This window comes from Petaurus breviceps, unplaced genomic scaffold, assembly GCF_028583685.1.
Source record: "Petaurus breviceps papuanus isolate PSGF00001 unplaced genomic scaffold, PetGlider_PUasm1.0 91133, whole genome shotgun sequence".
Taxonomy (NCBI): Eukaryota; Metazoa; Chordata; class Mammalia; order Diprotodontia; family Petauridae; genus Petaurus; species Petaurus breviceps.
The window spans coordinates 38202393-38219982 of NW_027187419.1; the positions used below are offsets into that span (position 1 = coordinate 38202393).

General features: G+C 39.8%; 1 protein-coding gene across 1 annotated transcript in view; it reads right to left on the reverse strand.

Annotated features, from left to right (window-relative positions):
* Positions 1–17561, reverse strand: part of FEZ1 (fasciculation and elongation protein zeta 1) — a 95280-nt gene extending 77719 nt beyond the window's left edge. The window contains exon 1 of the mRNA XM_069080526.1: positions 17330–17561. Coding sequence (XP_068936627.1) covers positions 17330–17414 — 85 coding nt within the window. The 5' untranslated portion in view covers positions 17415–17561. The remainder of the gene's footprint in view (positions 1–17329) is intronic.
* Between the last annotated feature and the right edge of the window lie 29 nt (positions 17562–17590).

Below are 17590 nucleotides of genomic sequence, written 5' to 3' on the forward strand. Positions count from 1 at the left end.
GAGGGCAGGGGCTTTTTTTAACCTTTCTTTGTGTAGCCAGAGCTTAGCACATAACACATGTGGTATTGTACCACAGTACACTGATACACAGGAAACACTTAATAAATGCTGGTTGACTGACCCCCCCCCTAAAAAAAAATCCCAAAACTATTTGGTTTTTTTTATTTTTAGTTTTCAACATTCATTTCCACAAGATTTTGAGTTCCACATTTTCTCCCCATCTCTCCCCTACCCCCCACCCCAAGACAGCAAGCATACTGATTACCCTTCCCCCAGTCTGCCATCTCTTTTATCACCCCCATTGTCTCCCTTTCCTCCTTCCCCCTTACTGTTTTGTAGGGCAAGATGGATTTCTATAACCTATTGCCTATATATTTTATTTCCTGGTTGCACGTAAAAACAATTGGTTTTTTTTTTTAACATTTACCAAAACTAATTTTTTAAAAGACTGAGCATGGTGGCACTATGCCCATTAATCTTTGCTGCCAGAAAGGCTGAGTCTGGTATCCACTTAAGTTTGGGAATTCTGAGCTTCAGCAGGGCTAAAGCTGATCAAGTGTCCACATTGAAAAGTGTGGTATATGTTACAATCCACTGTTTGCATAAGATTTTCAGTTGACTGAAAAGTGTCCAGATTATTAGAAGAAGTGAAAAGGGAGTGCCTCCTAGTGTGGAGGACAGTCTTCTCAAAGGCACAAAGACAAAAGGAGTGTCATGTTCGAGGAACAGTAGTAAGAAGCCCATTTGACTGGATTATAACATTCAGGAAAGGAGAAGGTTTATGAGAAGACTGGAAAGGTAAGTTGGAATCAGGTGGTAAAGGGCTTAAATGTCAAACAGAAGAGTTTATATTTGATCCTACAAGTAATAGGGAACTTTGAGAGTTTATTAAGTAGGGAGTGGCATGGTCAGACCAATAATTCAGGAAAATTACTTTGGCAGTTACAGGGAGGAAGATTAGAAGGGAGAGACCTGAGGCATGAAGACCACTTAGGAGGATAATACAATAATCAAGGCAAGAGGTGATAAAGGCACAAACTAGGGTGGTGGCCATGTGAGTAAAGAGCAGAGGAGGATGAGAGACATGTTGTGAAGACAGAAATGACAAGATTTGGGTACTGATTGATTAAGTAGGGTAAAGGAGAATGAGCTGTTGAGCATAATGCCAAAGTTGTGAACCTGGAGGGCTAGAAGAATGGTGGTACTGAGGAATAGAAAGACATTTGGAGAGTGATGATGATTAGTGTACTAGATCTGGGGTAGAAGGCTTTATTGAGAATGTCTGTGACTAGAAAAATATCAAAGCAAATTTTATTAAAAGTTATAATCCGCAAGAAAGAAGCCAGGCTTGGAAGTAAGGGGAGCTAGGTTCTAGTCCTGACTATATCCTTAGCTCTCTTTGTGCTCTTAGATATACCACAGAATCAGAACTGGAAAGGACCTTAGAAATCGTCTTGTCGAGTAAAGCACTGGCCCCGGAGTCAGGAGAATCTGAGTTCGGATCCAGCCTCAGACACTTAATACAAAAAAACTAGCTGTGTAACCTTGGGCAAGTTACTTAACCCCAATTGCCCTCCAAACTGGCAAAAAAAAAAAATCATCTTGTCTAACTTCCTCACTTCCTAGATCAAGAAGTGGAAGTTCAGAGACCTTAAACAATTTGTTCAAACTCATGAAGATAGCTAGTGGTATAACTGGGCCTAAAAGCAAGGTTTCCCAACACTTAGGCTAGTATTCTGACCATTATACTACATTTGCTCCTCTGTGCCTCGGTTTTCTAACCTCTAAAATAGAAAAAATAGCACCTTCTACTTGCCTCAAAGGGCACCATATAAACACCAAATAAGTTAGTATATGTAAATATCCTATGCAAATATAAGGTATAATTATTACTCTTTTATAAATCCAGACTTTATCATGCAGGTCTAGTTTTTTCATGGTCCTCTTATACATTTTAAATTTATACTCTTCTACCAGATCACTAATATTTCACTCCAAAGCTGTTTTCCTTCTGTGTGGCTATTAAATCCTCTTTCCATCATAGGAATCCATCAAATTGATCTTTATGTCCAAGCTATTTTAAACTTTCTTTTTTTTGCCTTCTAACCTTGACTAAAACATGGCTCTTCTCAGAAGACACTATCTTCCCTCCTTCTCCCTACTCTTTCCCTCCATCTCTTTGCCCGTGGAGGCTTTACTTTCTTCCATACTTCCCCAATTCAATTAAAGAGGAGAAAAGATTATCAGTCTGCTATTATTTCCCTGTACCACATGATATGCTTCTCTTTCTTCATTTGTTACTTAAAGCTCATGTTTATATAGAACACCTTTTCTAGACCACCACTAGCACCTCTGAGACTCAGTTTCCTCATATATAAAAAGAGGCATTTGGATTAAATGATCTCTAAGGTCCCTTTCAGCTTTGTCTATGATCCAATGAGCCAATAAAATGATTTTTGAAAAGATCATATTTTATAGAATTATAATGCTTGCCAAGCACTTTATTCACAATTTCTCAAGATAGGTAGAATAGATATTACTATGCCCATTTTGCAAATAGAGAAACTGAAATTCAGAGAGCAGGACTGATTTGCCAATGTTACAGCTTGTAACTGTGAAGTCCAGGATTTGAAACCAGGTCTCCTGGCTCCAAATCCAGGGCTTTCCCCCCAATTATTTTAATATTTTCTCTCCCACCCACTGTTGCAACCTTAGTCACCCTGAGACAAGATTTGGGGTATGATCTAAGTAGAACTAATACTGAGTTCTGGAAGAGATTGTCCTCTTTTTTTGCCTAGACTAATCTTGCCACTTGTCTCCTTAATCCCATTCCTTCCCGCCTCCTAAGAGATTTTGCCCCATTCACCATTTTCCCTCTCCTGCTCTTTAGTCTTCCTTTCTGAATTGGCTCCTTCTTAGGATTATATACCATAAAGCTAGAGCATACTTACATAATAACTATCCTTAAAAATAGGCTTCACTTTTATGCTTCCATTACATTTCATTCCATGAGAGCTTTCTAAAAAGTATAGTCTGTACTTGCTGGCTCTATCTCCCTGCTATCCACTCTTTCATTCCTCAGCTCCTTATACTCTGCCTTCCACCTCCACCACTAGCCTGAAACTGATCTCTTAAAAGTCACCAATGACCTACTAACTGACAAAAAAAAATGCAGTGGATTTTTCTTAATCTTCACTCTCCTTTAATCTCTTTCAGTGGTCTCATCTACTCCTAAGGCTTCACTTATGACCTCTACACAGATGACACTCAAACCTCTGTTCCTCCATTTCCAGTCACCTTCTCCCTTTGTCTTGCTCGATGTCTTGTCAGCACCTTAAGATAAAAATGTCTAAAATTAACTCTTCTTTATCTTTCCCTTTAAACCTGTTCCTTCTTAAAACTTCTCTCTTTCTGTTAAAGGCACTGTCATTTTCCTAGTTACCCAACTTTAGCATGAGTTTTAACTCTTCCCTCTCCTATACTTTCTTCCCACTTTGTTTAATCAGTGGTCATGTTCTGTCAATTATACCACCAAAGTATCTTTGGAATCTGTTTATCTTGTCCACTTGCACTGTTGCCATCCTTGTTTAAATTACTATAATATCTCCCCTGGAATATTCTAGGAACCTGTAATGTTAATGGGATTTAAGATCTTCACTGCCCATGAATGGGCCTCACATGGAGCCCATTAAAGGAAGCTTGCTTAGGGGAATCTTTTATGTAGGAAGGCTTTCACATCTTTTGTTAATTTTTAACTAGGCACTGAGTCATGAGAGTTGTGATGCCTTCTGGCTCTGAGAAGTGTACATATACTCTGAGTTGGTATTTTGCTTTGGAGGCTCACTTATGAGAAGGATTTTATGATTCCTTGGTCAAGATTCTGAGTGGCCATATGTTCAGAGTTCCCCAATTACTCAGATGTAAAGGCTCTCTCGATTCAGGGATGTATATAAAGTGTATAGTTGATTCAGGCAGTCAGAGCCCTGTCTGTTGATATTTATTTCTATGTTTGTATTTTCTCTGAAGTTTAGGGCGCTGACTTTTCCTTTGAACTAGTGAATGTAATTTTAAAAGATTGTTGACCCCTTAAACAGCTATCTTTCCTAGTAAAGGAGATCTAAGAATCTGTGCTAGCAGCCGTCCTGGGCATACCACTGTGGTTGCCACTACAGACCGTTGTAACTGGTCTCCTTAACTCCTGCTTCTTTCTGATAATCCTGGACATGCTGAATAGATTCCAAATGAATAGCTCTGATCTTGAAACTCTCCTCAAAAACTTCAAGGGAATCCCCATTGTCCACTAAATAACAGATCAGTCCCCATCTTTGCTTACAAGGCCTTGTAGCTTCAAAATATTTTTCCAAACTTATTGCATGGTCTCATCTTACAGATCTTCTTCTCCTCCAAACTTTTCATCTCAGATCTGTAAGACTGGTCTTCTTTATAGTTACTTCCTTCCTTATGCCCACATTTCTTCTTTTCTCAAAATCCCTGGGTTTCTAGGATCATTGACTGATCATTGACAGCCCTAAAGGATGACATTACATCCCATTAATGGTTCCTTACTGCCTATGTAGTGAAATAGTAACTGCCCAGTCTAACATTCAAGGACCCTCACAATCTGGTAACAGCTTCTCTTTCTAGTCTTATATGTATTTCCCTTCATATTCTCCATGCTTTAAGCAAATTGGACAACTTATCATCCTTGGTGAATGTCCTATCCTTTCCTGACTTCATGCCTTTGCCTATGCTGTTCTCTGTTCTTAGAATATTCTTCTGGCTATCCACATTTACCCTCATTCCCCTATCAACTACCCCTACTTCAAACCTAAATTCCTACGCTCTTTTTAAGTCCAACTCAAATTTCATTTCTTCCAGAAAGTCTTCTCTGGGGGCCATATCTCTGATTATATCAGTATGGGGAACTTCCAGACTACAAATGCCCTCCACAGATGTAGTTTCCTCATCTTCATGATGCTTTGAAACCCTTCACACTCATATTAAGGTCAACGATCAGCAGCAGCAGCATCATTTGAAGGACTGCTATGTGGAAAGAGGGATTAGACTTGTTCTTCTCTGTTCCAGAAGGCAAAGCTAGGAGCAATGGGTAAAGTAGCAGATTTAGATTCCATGCAAGAAAAAAATTAAATGATTTGTATGTGTGTATATTGACCTGTGACTTCACAGGCATAGGGAATTCCTTTCACTAATGCAGGTTAGCAACATTATGTAACTTGAGATATATATATTTTTTTGCTTTTTGGAGGGCAATTGGGGTTAAGTGACTTGTCTAGGGTCACATGGATAGTTTTTGTGTTAAGTGTCTGAGGCCGGATTTGAACTCAGGTCCTCCTGACTCCAGGGCCGGTGCTCTATTCACTGTGCCACCTAGCCACCCCAGAACTTGAGATCTTTAAGAGATGACTAGCTCACTTAGAGGAAGTGACTTGCCAGAGGTCACACAGCTGGAATGCTCCACAGACAGGACTTGAACCCAAATCTTCTTGTCTCCAAGTCTTGTTTTCCATCAGTTATAATAATGCTGCTTCCCATTATATATTTATGGCACTTCTGTGTACATCATGTGACACTTGGGGTACTGAAGCAATAGCAGCTTATATAGTTTTCCTTAACCAAAAAGAAAGTCATTGGTTTAACTGGATACAGTTAGGGAATGTAATATCTGAATTTTCCACCAGGTGGCACCCCACTCAAGCCACCGGCCAAGTGGTCTTGTTGGAGTCTCTTTGGCACATGGGTGAGAGAGCCTTCCAAAGGGTTGCAGTATGCCTGATGGCTACAAGAAGGTACTTATCCTGCAAATGCTATGCCATATGGCTTAATGGGTAGTATTAATTATATTAAAGCCACACTAACTTTAGAAATGAACTGGGAAGATGATATGGAACATTACTCAAAATACAGAAAAGTTGAAATCTATGCCTCTCAAGACCTAACCTTAAATGTGGAAGGAAGGAAAGGAGAAAAAAAAAATTTATTAAGCGCTTACTATTTGCCCAGCACTCTGCTAAGCAGAATATCCTCTATCGTGAAACAATACTCCACAATCACAGGTCCTCAACATGTGAGGGCAACATAGTTCACTAACCATTTCAAAAACAAAAGGAAAAAGGCCAAGTGTTTCTTCATGGTGCCATTCAACTTCAATCAGCTCCCAAAATCATTCCATTTGCCTTCCCAGTTCTTTGAAGGTAATAAGGAAAATTCTTGACCTCTCTTACTGCCTTATCCAAAGATTTTTTTAAAAAAGAGAATAAGTGGGGAGGGTTGTGTCTAGAACAGTACAGACTGTACTGAGGGAAAGCAAAGGAAAGATGATGGAAGAAAAATTTCTTCCCTTCCAACTCAGGAGATACCCATTCATTTCTGAATCCCTTGTTAATTGACTTCTGACTCCATCATCCAAGGGTATGTTGGAGCCAGTTCTTACTGGTTCTCAGACAACCGTTAAATTTTCAATGTGAGCATTTATGTTGGATACACATCATGGCTTGATTTATAGTTTTGTTGATTTCTAGACAAGAAAGTGATAGAGAAAATGATAGTAAGACCAATTTAACTTAAAAGTTTGTGTACACATTTTTTCCCCTGAAAAAAAAAACAGGTTGTTAAACATTCACCCTATTGAAAAAATGCTCTCACTATTTCTTAATTGACAAATCCAAAGGCACATCCTTCTTGACTTCTTTGTAGCTTTTTACTCTGATGGCTACTATATACCTTTTCCTCCCTTGTCTTCTGATCTCTCCTGATTTGCTCTCTCTGATCCTCCTACTGTCTGTTTCTTCTCTATCTCCTTTATTAAATCATCATCCATCCCCTTCTCCTATTCCAAAGGGCTTTGTCCTGGGTCCTCTTCTCTTTTCTCTCTATATATTCTCTGGCTTCCCATGGTTTTAAGTACTATCTCTGTGTAGATGACTCACAAATACATATATTCATTCCTAGCTTCTATCCTAGACTCCAGTCCCACATTAATCAACTACCTTCTGGACACATATTTCTAGAATTCCCACAGATATGTCAAATTCCATGAGCCAGAAGTGAAAGTATTTTTTCTTCTAAAGAAAGAAAATAAGTACTTTGTATTTTGGGCACAAGCCTACCAGAGACAAATTTAAATTATAGTATTTCTAAACAAAGACAAAATTTCACAATGTAATTAAACATAGCTGCTGTACTGAGTTCAGGTGAAAGTTCAGTTAACAGTTTTGATTCATCAAACAAAGCAATAGTCATTTAACTTTTGGTGGGCCCTAAAGCCATTGGATCCCTCTTTAACCCCTTCTTCTAAGACAGTTCTTAAACTTTTTGGTATTAAAGACCACTTTGGCAGTTTGGTAAAATCTATGGTTTCCTTTTCAATCAGTCAACCAATCAATATTTATTAAGTACTATGCGCCAGGAATTGTTAATAGATAGGGATGCATACAATAAAATACATCAAATTACAATAAAACCAATAATATTGAAATATGGTTGTGAAAAGATTATAAATACAAGTTTATAGATCTTAGGTTTAAGAACCTATATTTTAAGGATTCTCCTTTCCATTTGGTCAAAAGTTAACTCAAGAGATACCTCTCTTAACAGACTTCTTGTTGATCAGTTGTTTTCAGTTGTGTCTGTCTCTGTGACACCATTTTGGGTTTTCTTGGCAAATATACTGAATTGGTTTGCCATTTCCTTCGCTGGCTCATTTTACAGATGAGGAAACTGAGGCAAGTGGTGTTAAGTGACTTGTCCAGGGTCACACAGCTAGCAAGTGTTTGAAGTCACTTTTGAACCCAGATCTTCTTTACTCCAGGACTGCCTCTCCACTGCCCCACCTAGCTACACTTAAAAACCTTAGGAAAAGACTTCCTTCTCTTACTCTGTTCATTACTCTAATGAATTCAGAAAGGAGTCTTAAATTGAGATGATTAGTTCTTTCCCTTTGGAAACCAAACTAGGCCTTTAGTCAGAATAATTCTAAAAGGTTTCATTATAGGACATTGGGACTTGACATTAAAGATTGATAAGAATTTCATATTCAGATTAGATCAAGGACTCCATACTAAAGTAGTATCATAATATTATATTGTGATATTTAGCTTAAAAAGAGAAAGGTGGGGGGTGGTCAGGCCCTCAATATGTTTCCATACTCTTAAACTTTCCTCTCCTCTAAACTTTGCTATTTTTGTTGAGGGTACCACCATCCTTCCTATCACCCAGGTTTGTCCCTTTGGGACTCTCCTTTCTTCTTCCCTCATTCTCTACATTTAGTCATTTGTCAGTCTTCTAAAATCTACCTTCACGTCAATGACTTTTCTACTTTTCTCTCATTTCTTAGGCCTACCACTTTAATTCAGCCCCTAATCCACTCCTAATTGAACAAATATAATAGGCCCTTAATTAGTTTCTTGCTTCCAGTCTCTTTTACCAATCAATGCTCACTACAAATACAAAATAACATTCCTTTTTTAAAAAGCCCATTCAGTTATATCCAACTCTTTGTGACCTCCATTTGAGGTTTTCTTGCCAAAGATAATAGAGTGGTTTGCTATTTCCTTCTCCAATTCATTTTACAGATGAGGAAACCGAGACAAACAGAGTTAAGTGACTTACCCAGGGTAACACAGCTAGTAAGGATCTGAGGCCAGATTTGAACTCAGAAAGATGAGTCTTCCTGACTTTAGGTCTAGCACTTCAACATACAAACAATTATGTACATATAAGCTATGTACATATGGCCATATAGATACAAGTCATGCATCTACATGGCAGCATATATATATTACCACAGCTAGGTGGCACAGTGGACAGAGTGATGGGCCTAGAGTCAGAAAGACTCCTCTTCCTGAGTTCAACTATGGCTTCAGACACTAGCTGTGTGTAGCAGTAAGCAGGTTCTTGGATCTGCTTTTCTAAAGGAAAGCAACTCAAAATGGGTTAATAATCTTACTTTAACCAATCAAACATATATCATCTACTTAGTTCAGGGGAAAAAGTCAGCACTCTGAACTTCAGAGAATACAAACAGAAGTTACAACAGAAAATAACACGATTCAGCAGACAGGGCTTCCAGCTGTCTGACCATTACATCCATACCTAGTCAGTTAGCAGAGAGGGAAGCACCAACATCTGGGTTTTCAAAGCCAGGCTCAACGTCTGCTCAGAGTCTCATCTGGCCAAATCACACAACTCTTTCCAAAGTGAGCCCCAAAGCAAAACCTCACATCAGGGTATATATAGCCTTCTTCTGGGTCAGAGAATGTCACAACCCTCTTGACCCACTGCCCAATCACAAAGTAACAAGGTGTGGGTGTTCCTGAAAAACAAGCTTCCCACCACAGGCTCCATGTGACCACATTCAGCCTATTAGGGGGCAGAGTATATTTTCAAATCAGGGAAGGTTCTCAGATTCATTTAAGCCTATCAAGGGGCCAAGGGACAGGGAAGATCTTCAAATTCTCATTACACTGTGTGACCCCGGGCAAGTCACTCAACCCTGTTTGCCTTAGTTTTCTCATCTGTAAAATGATTTGAAGAAGGAAATGGTAAATCACTCCAGTATCTTAGCCACGAAGACCCCAAATGGGCTCATAACAAGTTGGACATGACTGAAAATGACTGAACAAAAACAACAACAAAGATATATATCAGTCATCCTTTGTACTGGAAGAGGACCAATGACATCATGATCAAGACATAGTGTATTTGACTGTGGCTGATCAATCCAATATGAGTTTGGAAGGTTCTATCCTAGGTTGAGTACAAATAGTCCATTGAACATTTTGGATAGAGATGTCCCTAGATTTGCACATCTCATGTTTCCTTTAATGCTACTTCAATTCTGCTTTGCTCATAGTGCACAGTACCTTCTTTGATACAGTTATAACATGCTGGGAGGGCCTATTTCAGCATCTCCCATGTCTCACAATTAATACTGAAGTTCTTCAGAAAAACTTTGAGAGTGTTCTTATTGCTTTTTTTTACCTCCCCATGAGCCTTGTCTTGCTCAAGTTCTTCATAAAATAGTCTTTTAGGTAAACATCCTTTTGGCATTCAAACAATCCCATTGGAATTGTGCTCTCAGCAGTAGAGTTTGAATGCTTAGCAGTTCAGTCCAAGAGAAGACTTAGTGTCAGCTACCTTATCTCGTCAGAATCTACCCAAGACAATTCAAATGGAAGTGGTTCAATTTTCTGGCATGGAACATTGTCCAGGTTTCACAGGTATATAACAATGAAATCAGCACAATGGTTCTATAGACCTTCAGTTTGGTAGATTCTTCTCTGCCAAATTTCCTTCCGAATCTCCCAACAGCTGAGCTAGGTCTGGCAATGTGTATATCCTGAGAAGGACATTGCCAGGGTAGGTGAACTTCTCCAAACTTCTCCATTTGCTGTAACTCACAGTTCCACTATGGATGGTGTGGTGCTGGCTACCGGAGCACCTGTGTTTTCTTGGTATTAATCGTCAGGACAAAATAAGCACAAGTGGCAGAGAATGGTTCCATGCTCTGTTGCATCTCATCCTCAGAGACTGTATTGTATGCACAATAACAATCATCTGTGAACAAAAAGTTGTGTACCAACTCTGCCTCCTCTTTAGTATTGGCTTGTAGCTTTTTAAAGTTATAATTTGCCATCAGTGTGGTAGCTGACTTGATGCCATTTTTGTCCTCTGTGAAGGAATCCAACAACATTGTCAAAAATATCAAACACAGAGTCCTGCTTCTCTCTATTGGTGACTTTGAAAGTGTGAGAATATCATCCTTTATTCAGAATCTGGTTAAGCTTGCCATCATGAAACCAAAGTATAATACATCTGATGTACATCTCCAGGCAACCAAATTTCACCATGGTCTTCCACAAGCCTTCATGATTGACAGTATCAAAGGCCTTGGTCAGATTGATGAATGTTACATACAGACCTCTATTCTGCCCCTGACATTCTCCTGGAATTGACTGGCAGGAAACACGATATTAGCTGTTCCTTGGCCCTTTCTGGAGTCACACTGGTTCTTGAGTGGATGACCATCTTTTAGGTTAAAAGAAGCCTATTAAAGAGGACCCTGGAAAGAATCTTGCCAGCAGCAACTAAGAGAAAGACACCCTGCCCCACCCCCACTATGATTGTCACAAGACAATCTGTTTTCTTTTCTTTTGTAGAGATAGACAATGGAAGCATCCTTGATCTCCTGTGAGTTGCACATAACCCAGAAGATTTCAATCAGCCCCTGTATTAGCAATGGGCCCCTTCCTTGTAGATCTCTGCTGGGATGGAATCAGCACCAGTCACTTTGCTATGAAACTTAATGGCATTCAAAACCTCTTCTTCAGTTGAAATTTGTCTATCAAGGGACTGACTTCAACTTGAGGTATAAGGTCAATGGCTTTAGCATTGGTTGATGACAGTCTATTGAGAACATTATGGAAATGTTCAGCACCCTCTCCAGGATCATGTCCTTATTACTGATCAGTGTGCCTCCATCAGTGCTGAGTAGCTGAGATGCACCAGAGGCCTTTGGTCCATAGATGGTCTTCAGGGCATCTTAGAAACATTCAGCCAAGAATTCTGCATCTCTCTAAGTTTTGCTAGAACTTTGCTTTTGTTTGTTTTGGGTTTATTGTTGTTTATGAGAGGCAATCAGGGTTAAGTGACTTGCCCAGAATCATGTAGCTGTTGCACTTTACTTTTGATAGAATTAAATGCTGCTTTCTTAAAGATGAATAAACTCCACAGGGAAACCCTGTGGAGTTCTTGTTTTTCAATTAGCAGCTTCTGAATTTCCCCATTATTTTTGTCAAACCAATCCTAATATTTTTGAGTGTTTTGGCCCAGATGAGCAAATTAGGTACTCTACAAGAAGTCTCTGACAATTGCCAACTCCTTTTCTGCTCCACTGTTGATAACTGTGTGCTGGTTCAGCTTTCCCTCCAGGTCAGCAATAAACTGTTCCCACACAGAGAAGTGCTCTAACATGTTGACGTTATCTCTTGACAGTCATTTTGCCTGGGGGCTTCTACTCCTTGTTGAAGATTGGAGAGGATAAGTCTGTGATCAGTCCAGCATTCTGCACTACACATTGCCTTTGTCACTCTCACATCCTACCTGTCTCTTCTTACAATGATGTAGTCTATTTATTAAATGCCAGGGCTTGCTAGGAGGGTGTATCCATGACATTTTGTTGCATTTGGAAGACAGTGTTGGTGATGAGGTCATGAGAGGCATAAGTCTTCAATAGTAAGTGATTGTTGCTATTTCCATTTTTTACTCCATTCCTCCCAAGGACTCCCTGCTATGTCTAATAGTCTGTGCCTACTCTGGCATTTAAGTCACCCAGAATTACAAGCTTGTCCTCTTTTGGCACATTGATGATAAGGTCTTCACAATATTTTTCTTTGACCTCATCAGGGTTCATCATGGTGGAAGAATATGCACTGACGACGGTGGCATGGCACTTCCTACAAGTGGCAATCTCATTGTCATGAACCCATCATTCACTCCTTTTGGAAGGCATATAAACTGACTAGATTAAATCTAATTTTGAAACCTATGGAGGCTTTATGGCATCCCGCATCACAGCACCACTCTAGAATAATGTATATACAACTCCAAGTTCAATAACTAAGTTGGCCTTCATTTGCCAGCCTTGTTTCCCTCAAGGCTGCTATTTGGATGTGGTACTGTAAGGGTTATGGGATTTAAAGATCTCCCATGCCCCATGGACGTGCTGACATAGCAGAGCAAGAGAAAGTGAAAAGCCGAGCTAACGGTCCTGCGGTTGGCAGTTGGCGGCGGTTGCCTTTTTTTTTTTTTTTTTTTTTTTAGTTAGGACCCCTGCTGAGCACCGCCAGGGGCTGGAGCTGCTGGGAGCAGGATTTTCTGCTAAGGACTCCTGCTGAGGACTGCCAGGGGCTGGAGCTGCTGGGAGCATGCTTCCAGGACGCTGGGTGGTTGCTGTGAGTGGGGAGAGGAGGACCTTTGCCTGAGGTAGCCTGTTCTGTTTTAAAGGCTTGAGAATGTGGGTGCTTTCTACTTTATCTACCTGTGCCAATGTCATAACTACTCTGATGGCTTTCACTTTCTGGTTTTGGGACTCAGTCTTTTGGTATCTTAATAAATTTTCTAGTTTATTTCCCCAAATGGCAAACCTGACGTATTTTGTGATGGATAATTATATCAGCATATTTGTAATCTCTATAGGCATTGTGAATATGGCATTGCTGATACAGGTACCTGCTGAGTTCTATTGAAACAAGAGATCTTCGTCTTTCAGGCCTGCCAGATTTCATGTTGTCCACGAACTTGCATATACATTCCATGTATCAACAGTGAGTGGAATCATCTTTGCAAAAATTTTGTACATTTTTTTGTGTGTTTCTGCCCCAGAGTGAGATCCTCACCTGCTTTGGTAAGTAGGCCAGAGTTGAATGAAGCAAACAATTTTTAGAGCACCTTTTATAGCCTCTTCCTCTTGCTAGGAGGTGAGCAGAGTAGTCCTTAAAAAAAAAGTTACTCAGATCCCCAGGGGGCTGCCTAAGTCCACTGCTACTTCAGTCTAGTGAGAAGAGGATCCCATGCTCTGAGCTGCCTGTGCAGGGTTATGACAATCTGTAACTGTTGTTTCACCACTTGTCCATTGCCACTGGACTTTCAGGTAGGTAAAATAGTAAAATAATAATGTAGTTATATAGCAAAATAGTGGATTGTGGGTAATGTCTTGACCTGTGACTAATAGATTTAAGTGAGGCAGAGTTGTACAAAGTCACTGGTCACACTCTCTCTTCTGGAGTCACTGAAGTTCCAGTGACAAGAAAACTGGCAATTGCCCAGAAGGCAGAGTATGACCATGGTGTCTCTGATGTCTGACCAAACTCTAAGTGCTCCTCAGTGTCTCCTTCAGCCACCTTCATGGCTTGTTGGAACAAATTGCTCTCATCTACCACTGCAGGATGTCCTCACATGCTTGGGGTAGACATCCCCCCAACTCACTTTTGGTTACCCTCATCTTGGTTTAGTCCATCTGGTAAGATGATTTTACAAGGATGTGGCCACTGCTTATGTTACAGCTTCCTCAAACCCCAGGTGAGAGTTGGGTAACAGGTGGACCCAAAGGTGGATGAGCAGTCCTGAAAAGGACTAGGCAAGCCTTCACACCAGAGATGTTAGCACTCTGTGAACACCCACACTCCACAAAGGATTGAACAACAACAAAGACATATATACAGTGTAAATAAGAGGCACTAGTAGGACCCAGAATTATTGTATTCAATCAAGGCTTAGTTTAGGTGCCACCTTACCTGATCTCTCCCTTCCCTCCATTCCACTTTAATGCTTATTCTTCTACCTGTGGCAGTTAGGTGGCATAGCGGATGGAGCAGAGGTCTGCAGTCAGAAAGACCTGAGTTCAAATCCAACCTCAGACAATTTCTAGCTTTGTGTCCTTTATCTGACTCAGTTTCCTCAACAAAAAATGGAGCTAATAATAGCACTTGCTTTACAAGGTTTCTGTGAAGATAAAATGAGACCACATTTGTAAAGTTATTAGCACAGTGCCTAGTAGGTACTAAGTGATTGTTTTTCTTTCCTCTTCTCTATCCTCCTTTTCCCCCCACCGCCCAATCACCTAATACAATATAATCTCCTTGAGGGCTGGAATTATTCTGTTTTTGTCTGTAGTCTTCCAGTGTTTACTCCAAGTGTGCTTGAGGAGGCAACTGCTTTCTCTGAATCTAGTAAGCATTTTATAAATGTTAATTAAATTAGCAAATGAATAATTTGAGTTTTAAGAAACACTACAAAAAAAAAGGTTGATTGAATATATCAATTAATGACAGAACTTTGGATAAATAATAATGGGAAGTCTAGGAGGCCTAAAGTAGATGAATGGTATCCTTAATAGTTCAGATGAATGTACTTAGCTCAGTCAATGAAATGCTTAATAAATAGAAAATATCTAGTGGATATTAATCCAGGTTTCCTACCCAAAAGTCTAGGCACAAAGCTAAATCAATCAAAGACAATGCATTATCTGAACCTCAGAAAATAAAAGCAGAGACAGAGCTAATTTTTCTGTATGACTTAACATATATAGGCAACAAAACAAATTTATGTATTGGCCCTATCTAAAAAGCATATGTCTCATTCTGCACTATGAGTCCTTCCCATCTCTTATCAGGAGGTGGGTAGCATGTTTCATCATTAGTCCTTGAGAATCATAGTTAGTGATTATACTAGGAGGGGGTGGGGCAGGGAAAGGGGGAATAAGCATTTATATAGTACCTACTAAGTGCCAGGCAATTTGATAAGTGCAATACAAATTTTGCCCCATTTGATCCTCCCAATAAGGTAATTGTGAGGACCCCAACTACTATGCTGCGAGGTGTTACATGGATCAGAGTTGCTAATTCTTTCAGAGTTGTTTGTCTTTACCATAATGTTGCCATTTATAAATTGTTCTCCTGTTTCTGCTCTTCATTTCACTATGCATCAATTCATACGTCTTCCCATGTCTTTTTTCTGAAATCATCATTTCTTTAATCATTTCTCACATCACAATAGTATTCCATCACATCTATATACCATACCTTATTCAGTCACTCCCCAGTTTATTGGTCATCCCCTCATATTCCCATTTTTTTTCCACCTTCAAAAGAGCTACAGTTTGGGATGGCTAAATTCCCCAGTGAATAGAGCACCCGTTCTGGAGTCAGGAGGACCTGAGTTCAAATCTGGCCTCAGACACTTAACACTTACTAGCCATGTGACCTTGGGCAAGTCACTTAACCCTAATTGCCTTGCCTTCCCCCCTCCAAAAAGCAAAAAAAAAAAAGAGCTATAGTTTTACATATCCTTATTTAGTGTTTTTTTATGCTTAGGACTAATTCCTTCCTTAATCTACCCTTCCTCTAATTTCCCCTTTTCCCTTGAAATATCGTGTCTAGAATAGACTTTTTTTCTTGTTTGTTTCATCATAGCTTTAAGGTAGTTTTAAATTATCTCTTTTTGATCTGTTTTCTAGATCAGTTGTTATTGCTATGAGATATCTTAGATTTTCTTCTATTTTTCTCCATCCTTTTGACTTTGTTGTCTCCTGGAGTCATTGGCTCCTACTTGGTCCATTCTAATTTTCATGGACTTTGTTACTTAGGCAAAGTTTTATACATCTTGTGCCAACCTGTTAATTTCTTTTCAAATTCTCTCTTCCATGGTTCTCATTTCTTTTCCAATTTTTCCTCTAGTGCTCTTGTTTTATATATAAAACAATTTTTTTAACTTAAGAAAAGAATCAACTTCTTGCTTTATCTCTCCCAAGAATTTTACTTGAATTTGTGCCCAAGTTGTGTTTTACTTTGAGGTTTTGCGTGTAGATTTTTGGAAGTTCTGCTCTTCTAAGTTTGTGTTTTGAGCATCCTTGTCAACATAATAGCTTTTAATGAAGAATTTAAATTTAATGAAGAATTTTTAAAAAATTCTTTTTTTGTTTGTTTGCTCATTCTTCCAGCTTCCTTCCTGACTTTGAACTTGATTTTAAGGGTAGGTTCTTCACATTTCTCCAGGGAAGGTCTGGACTGGTTCTGTTGTTGCTTTCTTGGTGTATTGAGTCATATTATGTGAAGATCTCAGGAACAGCTCAGGCAGGGGGTTTGTAAGTTCTCAGTGCTCCCAAAGTGGTTTGATCCAGGGCAGTCTGATTGCTTCCCTCCTGATTTGAGTTCTGCAAGTTTCTGACCTGAGTTTGGCCTAGGCGACAGTAGACTCCTGCTAGACTTAACCTTCATCAGCCAACTGGAAAGCTTTGATGGTGATAGAACTGCATGCTTCCCTTTGGTCTAGGATTCCTCTTCTGGTTCTCTCTCTACAGGACTCAGACTAGGTTAGAAGCTAGAACTGAGATCCTGCTCTTATCCTGGGATCTGAACCACACAGCTGCTATTGGCTTCTGATGCTCCTTCTCCATAAATTACCCTTTTTATAGCTCCCAACTCAATGCCACTCACCCTAGCTAGGTGGTGCAGTGGATAGAGAAGGGGCCTGATGTCTGGAAGACATGAGTTGAAATCTAACCTCAGAGTTGTCCTAGCTGTGTGACCTTCGGTCAGTCACTTAACCTCTGTTTGCCTCCATTTCCTAACTCTAAAATGAGATAAAATAACACCTACCTTCCTAAGGTTGTGTGAGGATCAAATGAGATATTTGCAAAGTTCTTAGCACAGTGCCTGGCACATAGGAGGTGATTAATATTTTGTTATTCCCTTCTCTACTACCCCACCCCCCTCTGTGCCCTTCCACAGTCCTCTTGGGATTTGTCACCTACCTGAAACTGGATAGTGAGCAACAAAGCTGCCAGTCGTCTCCTTTTCCCACTGTAGTGTCCAAGTATAGGCTTGGAGGTGCCCCATATTGGCCTGGGACCCTCTTTTTACTCCAGTGCATAGTCTCTCCCTGCATGTTACACATCTGGACTGGAAAAATGACTCATTGTGACTTTTTCTGGGGTTTTCCCATCGAATTCAATCTGGTGTATTTTCTGGGTCTGTTTGGAGGAGAGCATTTTTTTGGGAGGAGGGGGAGCTCG